The sequence below is a fragment of the Chenopodium album genome, chromosome 16 (genome assembly GCF_948465745.1).
Source record: "Chenopodium album chromosome 16, dcCheAlbu1.1, whole genome shotgun sequence".
Classification (NCBI taxonomy): Eukaryota; Viridiplantae; Streptophyta; class Magnoliopsida; order Caryophyllales; family Amaranthaceae; genus Chenopodium; species Chenopodium album.
In genome coordinates, this window is record NC_137849.1 from 32,264,640 (window position 1) to 32,276,798 (window position 12,159).

At 39.1% G+C, this 12,159-nt stretch overlaps 1 protein-coding gene across 1 annotated transcript; it reads left to right on the plus strand.

Annotated features, from left to right (window-relative positions):
- Positions 1–947: 947 nt before the first annotated feature.
- LOC145586374 (transcription factor TGA7-like) lies at positions 948–7,278 on the plus strand. The gene is made up of 9 exons (XM_081643198.1): positions 948–1,299; positions 2,885–3,046; positions 3,153–3,230; positions 3,786–3,845; positions 3,935–4,012; positions 4,115–4,175; positions 4,565–4,836; positions 5,696–5,923; positions 6,699–7,278. Exons 2-9 carry the CDS (start codon positions 2,888–2,890, stop codon positions 6,849–6,851), a joined length of 1,089 nt encoding a protein of 362 aa, XP_081499324.1. The 5' UTR covers positions 948–1,299; positions 2,885–2,887; the 3' UTR covers positions 6,852–7,278.
- Positions 7,279–12,159: the final 4,881 nt, after the last annotated feature.

Genomic DNA, 12,159 nt, shown 5'->3' on the forward strand with positions numbered 1-12,159 from the left:
TTGTTATTGTAATATTATAATTTTCGACAATAAAAAAATTCTTTCAAGCTCTTTAATAATAATAATGATAAAAATACTCAAAGCAACACCCGGAACAACGCCCGGGCCAAACACTAGTTACATCTTATATTACAAACCTAATTAGTCTAATTAAAGTTGTACCCACGTCTCGAATACAATAATTAAATGCTTATTCACTTTTATTACTTCATATTTTACATGCTCTTTCAAAACAAAATAAATAGAAAAAGGATATGATAATGAACATCAATTAATTACATATCGTACATAATCACACATTAAAAGTTAATGAAAATATACACAATGTTACAAAATTATGAATACTTAGTTGTTCATGGATACACACAAACTTAGGACTTCTTTTTTTTTTTTCAATTTTATTTTCCAAGAGTAAAATAAATAAAGCGAGTATAATAAATATACAACTTTGAATGTATTCAAGAATGAAATAACAATACTCCACAAGCAAGATAAATATTTATAATTTTAGAAAAATATATAATGTCTCACAATAAATTAACGCGACAAAATTTTTTTTTTTTGGTATTCAACCCCGGTTCACCCTTTGAGCTAATGGAATTCGGGATTAATTTTTGGTGGTTAGCTTCCAATCCCCTCCCAATTATTGTTGTGGAGGATCGAACACAGGTCCTCACTAACAAGTACAGTCCCAATTACCACTGCACCAACAATTAATTGGTAATTAACATGACAAGTAACTAATCGTAGTTGGTAAGTTGGTTCACAAGTGTATCGACACGAGACGGATTCTATTTCCTTCAAAATGGGAATTCATTGAGATTCATCTTTTGACAAATTCTTAGGCAATAAGTAATCCAGTACTCGAAAGCAAGTATCTTTGATTGATTCTTCACCACAATTGCACTAACAACACAACAATCCTATTACAAGGGAGACAATCAACTCAGCATGTCCAACTTTTCCAAGAATAAGACGCCCTTTGCTTAGTTTGGCTACCCCAATTCGTCTCCTTTTTTACCCTTGTTCCACTGTTATTCATTCATATTCGACCCACTTCAAAAAAGATAAAGCTATCTCAAAAAGGAAACCCAAGAAAATTATTGAAAATTCTATTAAGAAATGTTTTTGCTTTTTGGGTTTTATAAATATCAACTTGGTGCTTCATCTTTTGCTTTGTTTTTTCCAATCAAATTAATGGGTACTTGTGATTGCCCATTTAAGATTCTGGGGTTTTCATCTGTTTTTAATTACTTTGCAAAACCCAGAATAGATTATGCTTCTTGCTGAGAATTTGAGGTATTTGATGAATTTTTTCTCTTACACTTATTTAATTCTTTGTGTTATTTTGATTGTTTTTGCTAAATATTGTTCATTGTTTGTGCTTATGATTATTACTTTGGACTTTGTGTTTGTTAAAATAGATATTTGTGTGTGTTGTAGAAATTTTGGTTACTTTGCTTATTGATTGATTAAGTTTATGATTGTGGGGGTTTGTTTATTGTATGAAATTGTGTTTGGTATGTGTTATTACTGAAACTTAGGTTGCTGTTAGGCAACATTTGGAAGTTGGTGTTAGTGTTTAATCATATATTTTTACACTTTATATGCTCAGGAAGTATTGAAATATTGTTGGGAAGTAAGATATCTGCAAAATCACAACATCTATATGTTAGTATTTGAATGATCGGTTCTTACTCGGACTTGTTTGTTTTAGTCGTGTGACTGAGTTGGTATCCTTACTCGGACTTGTTTGTTTTAGTCGTGTGACTGAGTTGGTATCAACTTAGGAGCACTTTCTCTGTTTCACTTGGTTTGTCCTAATTGATGAAATCTTTTTCGAGTGTTTATGGTAGTCATTAGTAGAATCCTTTAGTGGTGTTATGCATTGATTGATCGTAGTAACAGTGATCAGTTAACTTCAAAAATCCAATATGAAAGCTCAGAATATCAAGTCTTGTGGAAGTAGTAGTGATTTTTATTTCTTGTAGGGGGGAGGGCTGAGAAGAGTGTTGGTGGTGTAAGAAGGGGGCTTGATGGTTTTGCAATTGAATATGGCTGGTAAAAAATATATCCAAATTTTTTGTTATCTATCTATCATGTATAAGGTGCTTAATTTGCTATAACTATGGGAAGTATTAAGAGCGAGGTTTGATTCAATAATCGCTGAATCCCTCAGTGATGCTTATGTACATAGATATTCAAGTAGAATTGTTTATTAGGCTTGGATGTTTAATCTTTGTTGTCTTGAGGTTTCTTCTGTGTAAGGCACTGGACTATTGGTGTATACTCTCCAATTATTGTTGGAAAAAAGAAATTTTCATAATCATGGCCTCTTCATAAAAATGTTTCTGATGTCATAGTTCACCTTAGAACATTGCAGAACCTTTTTTCTTCTAGTTGGCAGATAAAGGGAAGTCATTGTCGAGATAACTTTTTTTTTTTTTTTTCTTTCTTTTTTGTCTATTTCTTTGTCTGAACTTATTAAAGGGACGTGAAATTTCAAGTGCGGACAGTACCTCAAGAATTACTTTCATAAACAGGTCATTGATGGAAAATGTTACATTTTTTCTCAAGATTGTATTCTCAATATGATTACAAATTTTGACTGCATAGGGAATTATGGTTTTTGAAACCCTTAAATTTAAAAATTATGATTTACATGTGCATAGCTGATGCGTCTTTAGATTTGGCTTCATTGTCTGTGACTGCCTGTCACACTAAATAATTGATCTCCAAAGTTGCTTGATGTTTTGGCAGCCTTTCACCCTTTCTGCAATTTTTGCTTGTAGTTATGAGTCGAGTCATTCAAGTTTCTTAGTTTTCTTGGGTTTTAATGCTTTTTCTTGTGTTGGCTATTTATGTTTCCTTTCTTATTTTGTAGATCATGAGCTCCACAACTATTCAAGTTACCAACTCTGCAACTATGGGAATATACGAATTACCTAAAGCAATGAGCATGTGGAGGGATACCTCAAAAGCCTTGATGACTTCCGGCGCAGGTACATCTTCAAGCACACAGGCGGAATCTGGACATGAGAATAAGGTGAAAGTCAATGATTATTTCTGTTGCCAAATCCAAGCATTCTTGTTTTAAGTTATTCTAAAGAGCTTTTATCTTTCTTTCTTTTTTTTTTTTTTTCCGTGCTCAGTTTGAATATGAGTATGTTTCTCCTGAGATGATGGAACCATCCTTAAGTGCTGAAGATGCAGCAAGACTTTCTGAGAAGGTATCATAATGTGATTTCCGTTTCTAGTGTCATGTATGTGAGAGGTCCTCAATTTTAAGTTGTGAACCCTAAATGTTCATGATGAAGTACTGAAGTTTAAGATTAGCATAAATAGTAGTAGTTAGTTTGTTTCCTTTTCATCTCCTCTAGCTCTGAATTTCTAGTGGGATTGGTTATGTAGTCACATTAGTCTTGATTGTTATTGTCGGGATCCAAAAGGAGCCAGGAAAAAAAAAAAAAAAAAAAAAGAGAGAGAGAAACAAGAAATGAGGGAAGGGTTAAGATGGTAGAAACTGATGCTACATTGTTATATACAACTGATGTAACATTGTTATAGCATGCCATCTAATGTATTTTAACATTATCATTGAGCATCAAAGAGGTTTAGTAAAGTGTATTCACTCCAACTCTAGGCAATGCCATTTTAGCCTGTTTGTCTAACTTTGTTTTTCATATATCTGAGAACGTATCTCTGGTTTAAGGTACACTTGCTTTGTTTAAAAATCTTGTAATGTTCAGGGCTGTAGATTCTGATAATAAAACACTTGGTTGCAGGTTCAAAGGCGTTTGGCACAAAATCGTGAAGCTGCAAGGAAAAGCCGTATGAGAAAAAAGGTACATAGGTCTGCATATTGAGGAAGTACCTTATAATCTATGCACTATTGAATTTTCTGGGTTAATCTAATATGCTTTCATTCTTACAGGCTTATGTTCAGGATTTAGAAAGTTGCCGTTCGAAGCTTGCTCAGTTAGAGCAACAAATTCAGCAAACTAAACAACAGGTAAGGGTTTTTTTTCTTTTCATCTTCATCAAAACCTGATATTACTAGTGACATTGTGAGGCCCATATGATTTATAAATGGATGGTGAATTGACTGTTACAGAACTCGTATGTTGGGGCTGCATTTCATGCTAATCTTGGATTTGCAGGACATATCAGTACAGGTTTGTGTTTTTTTGTAGTTTATGATATGTTTGCATACTGCAGGCTTCACTGATTGGCATCTATATTTCCATCTATGGTTTCATTGTCATCAATTTTATAATCTGACTCAACCTTCATGTTTATCATCGAATTCAGCTTTTCATCCATAGTTATTGCTATCTCTTTGCCATACATTTTACTATACTGTTTTAATTTATTTGTGTTCTTTCTCTGCATTTATTTTTGTAGTATAATTTGATACTGTGATTTACTCATTTACTCACTAAAGCTATAGCACCATTTATATGATGTTATGCCAGTTTCTGATTTACCGATCTATTGACACTTAGTGTAAGTAGCTGCTGATATTGATTCTCGTATCTGGCCATTGACTGCTTATCATCTGCAGGATTATCCACATTTGAAATGGAATATGGACACTGGGTTGAAGAACAAAATCGGCAGAATTGTGAACTTAAAAATGCTCTACAAGCTGATGTGTCTGATGTTGAGCTGCGAATCCTTGTAGAAGGTGGCTTGAATCACTATTACAGCCTCTTTCGGATTAAAGCAGATGCAGCAAAGGCTGATGTTTTCTACTTGTTGTCTGGCATGTGGAGAACACCAGTTGAGCGGTTTTTTCTCTGGATTGGAGGATTCCGGCCATCTGATCTCCTAAATGTAATTCCTTGTTTTATTTATTTGTCTTAGCTTTTAATACCATAGCAGGTTATGCATCTGTGGAGCTGGGGGAGATATAAATATAAGCTGAAACCAGAAAGAATCCTAATTTGAAGGGTAGATAAAGTATGCATAGGTTTGAAATCCTTTGAATGCTTCTTTCTATGGGTATATAAAATTATAAAGATAAGACCTCTTGTCTAATCCTTAACATTCCAACGTCCTGTAATGATGGATATACGCTAGTTGTTGCTTTTTGTTGCATTGATATCTGCTGGCTGTGATTTTCTAAGCGTATAAGTCATCTTCCTCTGTCTAAGATGAGTGTTTTTATAGAGAAATTTCCGTTGATGTCCTGCTAGTGAAAGTTGGATGCTCCTACAAGTGACTTCACATTTTTAGCATTCTTCATTGGATATCTGATGATAACTTGGTCCCATAATTTGTAATCATCTTGCTATTACATGAAGTGCCAACATAACTCATATTGCCTTGTTTTCTTGCACTTGAGCAATTTGTGTTGAGTTGATGTTGTTAACTCATAAAACATACTCCCTCAGTCTCAATTTTATCTTGCACTTATGCTTTGGCACTCCTATTTGTATGCAAGATGCGAACTAATATATTGAAAGTGGATAGAGAGATTATTAGAAAGAGAGAATTTTTTCCTATTAAGGTAAGAGTGTAATTAAATGGGATGGAGTAAGAATTTTAGGTAGATAAAGTTTGAGACAGGGTGAGTACTTATTTGTTTATCTTTGGATGCGTGTCAAATTGATTTAGTTGCTTCATTTGAATCAGTTTTGGTACAAAAGTCCTTAAAGTTGTTTATAAGATTTCAATGTATGGTTTATTGCAGATTCTTATGCCACAACTTCAGCCCTTGAGCAATCAACAAATGGAAGAAATTAGTAAACTACGATATGCATCCCGACAAGCTGAGGAGGCCTTGTCAAGAGGGGTGGATAAACTCCAGCACACTCTAAATGAGATCATGTTCACCGATCCGATGGCTGTAGAAGTGTACGGCTATCAGATGACCTCCGCATTGGAGAAGATAGAAGCTATAGAAGGCTTTGTGAACCAGGTAATTCACTAATGCATGTCATCTCCCATTCTTGACATCATCTTAATTATTCAATGAAATCTTAATATGTAGTTGCTTGTCATGTGGCGTTATTTATCTTATCTTTTGTTTGCTTTGACATTCTGATTGCTCACTTCACTATAATAGCTACAATACTTGATAGTTTGGACCTTCTTTTGGGAAACAGGGGAAAACTGGAGTGTTGTAGTTGCTTTCCATATTTCCATATATACTTGGTTTATAGTAGGTTTTCTTGATGAAAGTTGTAACAGAAAAAAAAAAATCTATTTGATGAAATGCACGTCAAACAGTGGTATGTGTCTAAGTGTCAGACTCGACTATTTTATGAAAATTTCCGTGGTCTAAAAATGAAGTGCCAAGTATCTATGCCATGTCAGGGTGTTGATGATCCAACACAAGTAGTTGGGGTGGAACGAAGAATCCCAGGTAATATAGGTTGGTAAGTAGAAGCCAGTTTGGAGTATTTTAAAACATGGACGAACTACTTTGGTCTGCCTAAAGGCGGTTGAGTAGCTGTCATTTATTACATGTCAACCAATGACCTCATGCTCATAGCTAATGCTGCAACCTGTAAAATAATAACTTTGCTGTTGGTGGAAGATACTTAGATTGATAAAGAAAACTTGTCATTAGAAGTAGGTAGCAGAAGGAACGGGATGAGAGAACTTATTCAATTTTAGTCTATATATTGTTTTGTATTCCTGTCATAATTTGTCTTGTCAATCCGATTTCTCAAAATTTTCTTGTTAAACAGGCTGACCATCTGCGTGAGCAAACCCTACAACTGATGTACCGGATCCTTGATCCCCGTCAAGCAGCCAGAGGATTAGCAGGATTAGGGGAGTACTTTAGTCGTCTCCGTGCACTCAGTTCACTTTGGGCTGCTCGTCCTCGTGACCCAGGCTAGTGAAAGTGAAGCCTTCTGGAGTCAGCTTCTTGGTTACTGTACATGGATAATGGCTGCATCTGTCATTCCACAGTTCAACATGTATCTATAATAGAGCACTTATTCCTTCCATCCTTTTTCTTTCCTCTAGAAGTAGTGGAGTTTCTATAATAACGTTTAACTTGTAAATATGTTTATGGCGTGTCTAGAATGAGGAAAAGTTATGGTGGGTTGGTCCGGCAGATGTACAGTGATGCGATATTGATCATTGAGGTTGGGCTGTTTTACTTGCTGTATAGAATCGATCAATATCAATGAGAGTTGGGCAATGGTACTTACTACTGAAAATTTGTTTGATGACAATGAACAAGGTGCATGTATTGCGCAAATTTGTAAGTTTTATCTTTATTACTCAAGGTATGTCAAATGATAATTACATCTTCTTCTATGTTCTTCGTCAGCATATGCCGGTGGATCGGTTACATAAAAAATTCTTATGCAGCATAGCCGTAGCACTGGCTACTAGATTTTGACACAGGTCTTCAATTCATTAACCTACGTTTTAAAAACATTGTTTAGCTTAGCTATCCTTCATAGTGAGCTATGCTGTTGTAGCTATGGAATCATTGTGACTCATACAGCTGAACATTATGCGAGTCCTTATGCAATAGTCTTCCTCATCTTAAGATTTGATCCAAGGCATCTTTGGTACAGGGTGATCTTAAGAAGAAATAAGGTTCATCTTGTTGTGCAGTTTGGTTAATCCTCCATGCTTAATCCTTTAATGATTACATTTTTTTTTTATTCACAAAAAATTTAAAAAAAAAATTACACTAATTTGGGGAGATGTTATCAGAATTTAGTAAAATAGTTTATCTAACATGTGTCAATGACTACATGGAGTACAAATGTTTTTGGTGTCAAACTAAAAGAAAAACTCTATTGACAAAAGATTATATAAGAGAATGATGAACCTTAAACAAAATTTTTTAATTTTTGTAAATGTTAGGGTTGATGAGTGAACAACGAAAGCAAATTAAAGATGTATAGGGAATTTTTAGGAATATAAATTTGGCGGAGAATTACAAGGTGGGTTTATGCATTTGTGTGTGGCTCTTTGTGTAATTGGCTTCTTGTTGTTTTTGTATATGCCAAACTCCCTTATATTTAAAGTGGTGCATGAGTTGTAGATAAAGTCGGCAAAAACCTTCAAGATTATTCTTGATCCTTTAATACTAGAATTATCTAGCTGCTTTTCCTTGATTTGATCGACATTACATGAGTGATGTGTATTATTCTACAAGATTAAGACTTCAAACCAAAAACTATAATATGTATGCACCGTCATTGTAGAGGATTGGGCCATAAAATTGGGACACATTACCCAACAATCTCCACCTTGGACCAATTTTTGTATGCGCTCGTCGTATGATACCTGATCGACATTAGGTGAATATGTCACATACTAAACCCGATTGAAACTTAGGTTTAGCATAAGAAAATGACTTACTTGGACCTGTATTATGAGGGCGTTGTTGCCAAGTCGGGATTGAGTATGATGAAGCCATAATAGAAGATCCTTGTAATACATAGAGATTTCTATATTTGATGGCCTTCAATATTTCTTGAGCACCTTTGGAGACTTTGAGCACTCCACCTTGAGCCGAAATCTCATATCCTTTTGAGTCCAAAATGCCAAGAGAGATGATATTCTTCTTCAGATCAGGAACATGATGAACATTAGACAAAGTCCTGATCACACCATCTTGCGTCATGATCCGTACGGAGCAAACACCACGAACTTTGCAATGATAACCGTTACCCATTGGAAGAGTTATATTCTTCATCGGCTGATAGTCGGTGTTTTGGGTGTTTTTGTCCCTCGGGAGAGTTACAACTCGAAGACTGGTCCGACTGGCTCTGTACCTGCAAAATCAACGGAGACTCCGATTGGGTGGAGCTCCGCCTCCGACGATCAAGTTAGAAACTTGAAAAAGGATAAAAAGTGCGGAATTTAAGGTGGGGATCTACTTGGATTCCAAGCTCAGATATTCTCTGATGTGAGAGAAAATGGATGTAATACATGAGTGTCAATTGTCCCAAAATGTGGGAATATCTCCCTATTTATAGGGTCATGGGGAAAAGTGCCCTCCACTAGGTCATTCTGACCTAGGGCAGGTGGGCTGCGCCGCAAAAGTGCGGATTTGGGGAATTGGGCCCTTGAAGGCCGCAATTCTGAGAACTGATCTGGGAGTGCCACGTGTCAGCTGGGGTTTGGTCAGAGGTGACTTGCCAGCCTCTGACACGTGGCAGGCCCTCATTGGTCCAAGCGTTTAAGGTAAAAATACCCCAAACATTTTCCCCTCACAGGTGGCACGTGACAGGCCACGTGGCGCCTGTGACACGTGTCTACCCGTGAAAGGTGAACAGTAAAAACGGCTCTTTTAACGGAGGTGTGACGAGGATTCCGCCGTTTCACCCCCCTATAAATAGGGATTTACCCCCCCTCTCCACTTCACTTTTCAATTTTCATTGACTTTTTAGAGAGAGAAAGAGAGATTCTAGAGAGAGGTGCTCTGATCCCGATTGCGTTCTAGCAAATTCAAGATCTCCGTGTGCTTTCTCAAAGTCACCCGGTCACCAGTTGTTGCTTGTTTTCAGATTTTCAGAACTTAAAGTAAGGTAACTATCCGTTCCCTTCTTTCAGTTTTTTCTTCTTTTAGCTTGTATACATTCATTTCCGGTCGTATACATTAGTTTTTCAAAAAATAAAATGGACTCTTCATCTGCACACACGGCACTGCCTAGGACATTCAGCCGGTCTCCTGGTACGGCTGAGTCTAGAACCGGGGGTGCCTTGTCTGGAGTTACAGAAATGCTTTGCTCATCTCCGGCTTCCTCTCTCTCTGTGTCTGTGCAGGACACAATGGCTAGAGTAAAACAAACGGCTACCAAACCCAGGTGGCGGCGCACTAGGAAAGTGCCTGCTGATGAAGTTGTGAGAGAAGAGGACTATGAAGGTCCTGATGAGCAAAGTGACTCCCAGGAGGATGCCCCCTCCACTTCCTCCAGTAATGACATGGAAGAGGGAGACGGTGAGGAAGCCGCCGCCTCCTCTCCAGAGCAACAAAATAACTCAGACGGCGAAGTCGCTGAGAGGTCAGAGGCTGAGGCATCCGGCTCTGACCAAGAGGACCTTGCTAAGGCGTATCGCCGTTCAGCAAAAGTAGTAGAAAATCCGGATCCTACGAAGACCAGGATGCGGCCGGGAGATATCTCTCTCCTGGAAAGTGGCTTCAAGGCCTTCAAGCAGCAACATCCCTTTGGAGAGGGATGGGATATCATAGTCCCGCCTGCCGATGCTGTAATGGCTTGGGGGAACGATATTGACAACGCAAACAACTATTTCGTTTGCTATGAGGCGGTGATAGAAGCCGGCCTCCGCTTCCCCCTTCACAGAGGTATCCGGAAAATTTGAAGGGGTACGATTTAGGAGTGTGGCAACTGACCCCAAACTCTTGGGTCAATATTCTAAGCTACATTGCCGCCTGCGAGCTCCAGGATACTGAGCCCAGCTTTACTGCATTCACCCATATGCACTACCTGAAGAGTGCCCCAGGCGGATACGGGGCGTGGTACACTATTTCCACGCTCCCGGAATACTTGATGACTTTGGACAAGGTGTCCAAATGGGGAGGATGGAAAGACAAATGGTACTTGATCTCCTCCCCTTCCTTGAAGATGAATGAAATTCTCCAGCGCTACAACAAGGAGCCGGCTTTGGTGGGCCAGAAATGCGTGCGCCCGGCTCTGTCTACCAAGGCCAGGGAGCAAATAATAGAGCCGGAGTTTTTCAAGACTACAACTGAGCCCTTGGGGGATGGGTCTCATATAGTTGTACCAAAAAATTGGATCCCCCATTCGGATTTTTTCTCGGACGAGAGATTCTTGTCCGCCTGTGGGTTGAGCACCATGTTTCCCAAGGGTAGACTCACTCACCCACCCGGCAATTTGCCGTCTGCATTTTATGCTTCAGTGATTTCAATTATTCTTGTTTTAATCCTTTTTTCTTTGTTTTTTTGCAGAAGAAGCAAGAAACATGGTGGACCCTGCAAAAACACCGGCTAAGTCTGCCGCACAGCTCCGCAAGGAGTCGGTGCTGGCCAAAAAGGCAGCCGTAGAGGCCAAGGAGGCCAAGGCGGGGTAAGATCATCCATATATTTTGTCTTGAATTTATCCAAGTTCCTTTGATGCCGGACGCCTAACTTTCAGTTTGTTTTGTAGGCTCCTACTGGCATCCTCCCCCGGTCCATTACAAAGGTCTTGAAAAGACCCGGGGATGAGCAGCTGAGAACATCGGCTGCCAAAGCTGGGAGGAAAAGATCATCGGTCTCTGGCTCTATTGCCAAAGACCACCCCACAACCGGAGGCAAGAGCCCCGCTGCCCTGAAGTCTCTGAGTGAAAGCTCAGAGAGAGAAGGCAAGAAAAAGCCAGATGCCAAGAGTGGCGAGCCACTTAAAGCTGCAGGTGGTGCTACAGCCGGAGGGGAGGAGATGGCGAGAGCTGGAGCCAAAGGTAAGATTGAGATCCCTTGGCCGCTTGACTTTATGAGAGTCAAGACAATGGTTGACCCTTCCGGGGGGTCAGTTAGCAGTCGGCAAAGAATGAATGCAAAATACCCTGCTAGTCTCTCACCAAGTACTTCTTATGGTGCAGATGCTACTTCTGGGCCCCCGGACATGGCGGCAAAGAGAATGGTGAGGACTCTCACCCGGTCGGAGAAGAACTCCATCCCCAACCGCCATGAGGTAGATTTTGACCAAATCCTGGGTCAGCTGGCGGAGGTAAGTTGGACTTGACACTCGACTTCTTTTCGTTTCATTCTTCTTTCTTTTTTTTTTGTTTGATTTTTCGACTGACCCTATGTAGGTTATGGTCCGGGTGGATGGGCTCCGGGTGCCCTTCAGGAAAAAACAAGATGAGGTAAATGATGCCAAGAAGAGGGCTCAACAAAACCTCAACTCTGCTGAATATGCATATTATATGTCTGATCTTGCCATTAAAGCAGTGGAGTTGAAACAGGAGGAGCTGATCAAGACCCTAACGGCTGTTAACGACGCGGCTAACAACCGGATCAATGATCTTGAGCTGCAGCTGAAAAATGCCGGTTCGAATCTCAGGGCCTTGGAGGGAGCCGATAAGGAGAATGCAAATCTCCGGAAGGATAACTCCCGGCTGGTTGCTGAGCTGGCCACCCTGAAGGCCAAGCACAAAGAGGAGCTCGACGCTGAGTAGAGCCGGTTCATCAATGAAAATGAGCGGGACAAT

What these genes read in the sequence shown, in the direction of transcription:
- LOC145586374 (XM_081643198.1), top strand. Translation starts at nt 2,888, where the DNA reads ATGAGCTCCACAACTATTCAAGTTACCAACTCTGCAACTATGGGAATA. An exon ending in AAAGCCGTATGAGAAAAAAG is followed by an intron (nt 3,846 to 3,934) that starts GTACATAGGTCT and finishes TCATTCTTACAG; the next exon opens with GCTTATGTTCAGGATTTAGA. An exon ending in GGCCATCTGATCTCCTAAAT is followed by an intron (nt 4,837 to 5,695) that starts GTAATTCCTTGT and finishes GGTTTATTGCAG; the next exon opens with ATTCTTATGCCACAACTTCA.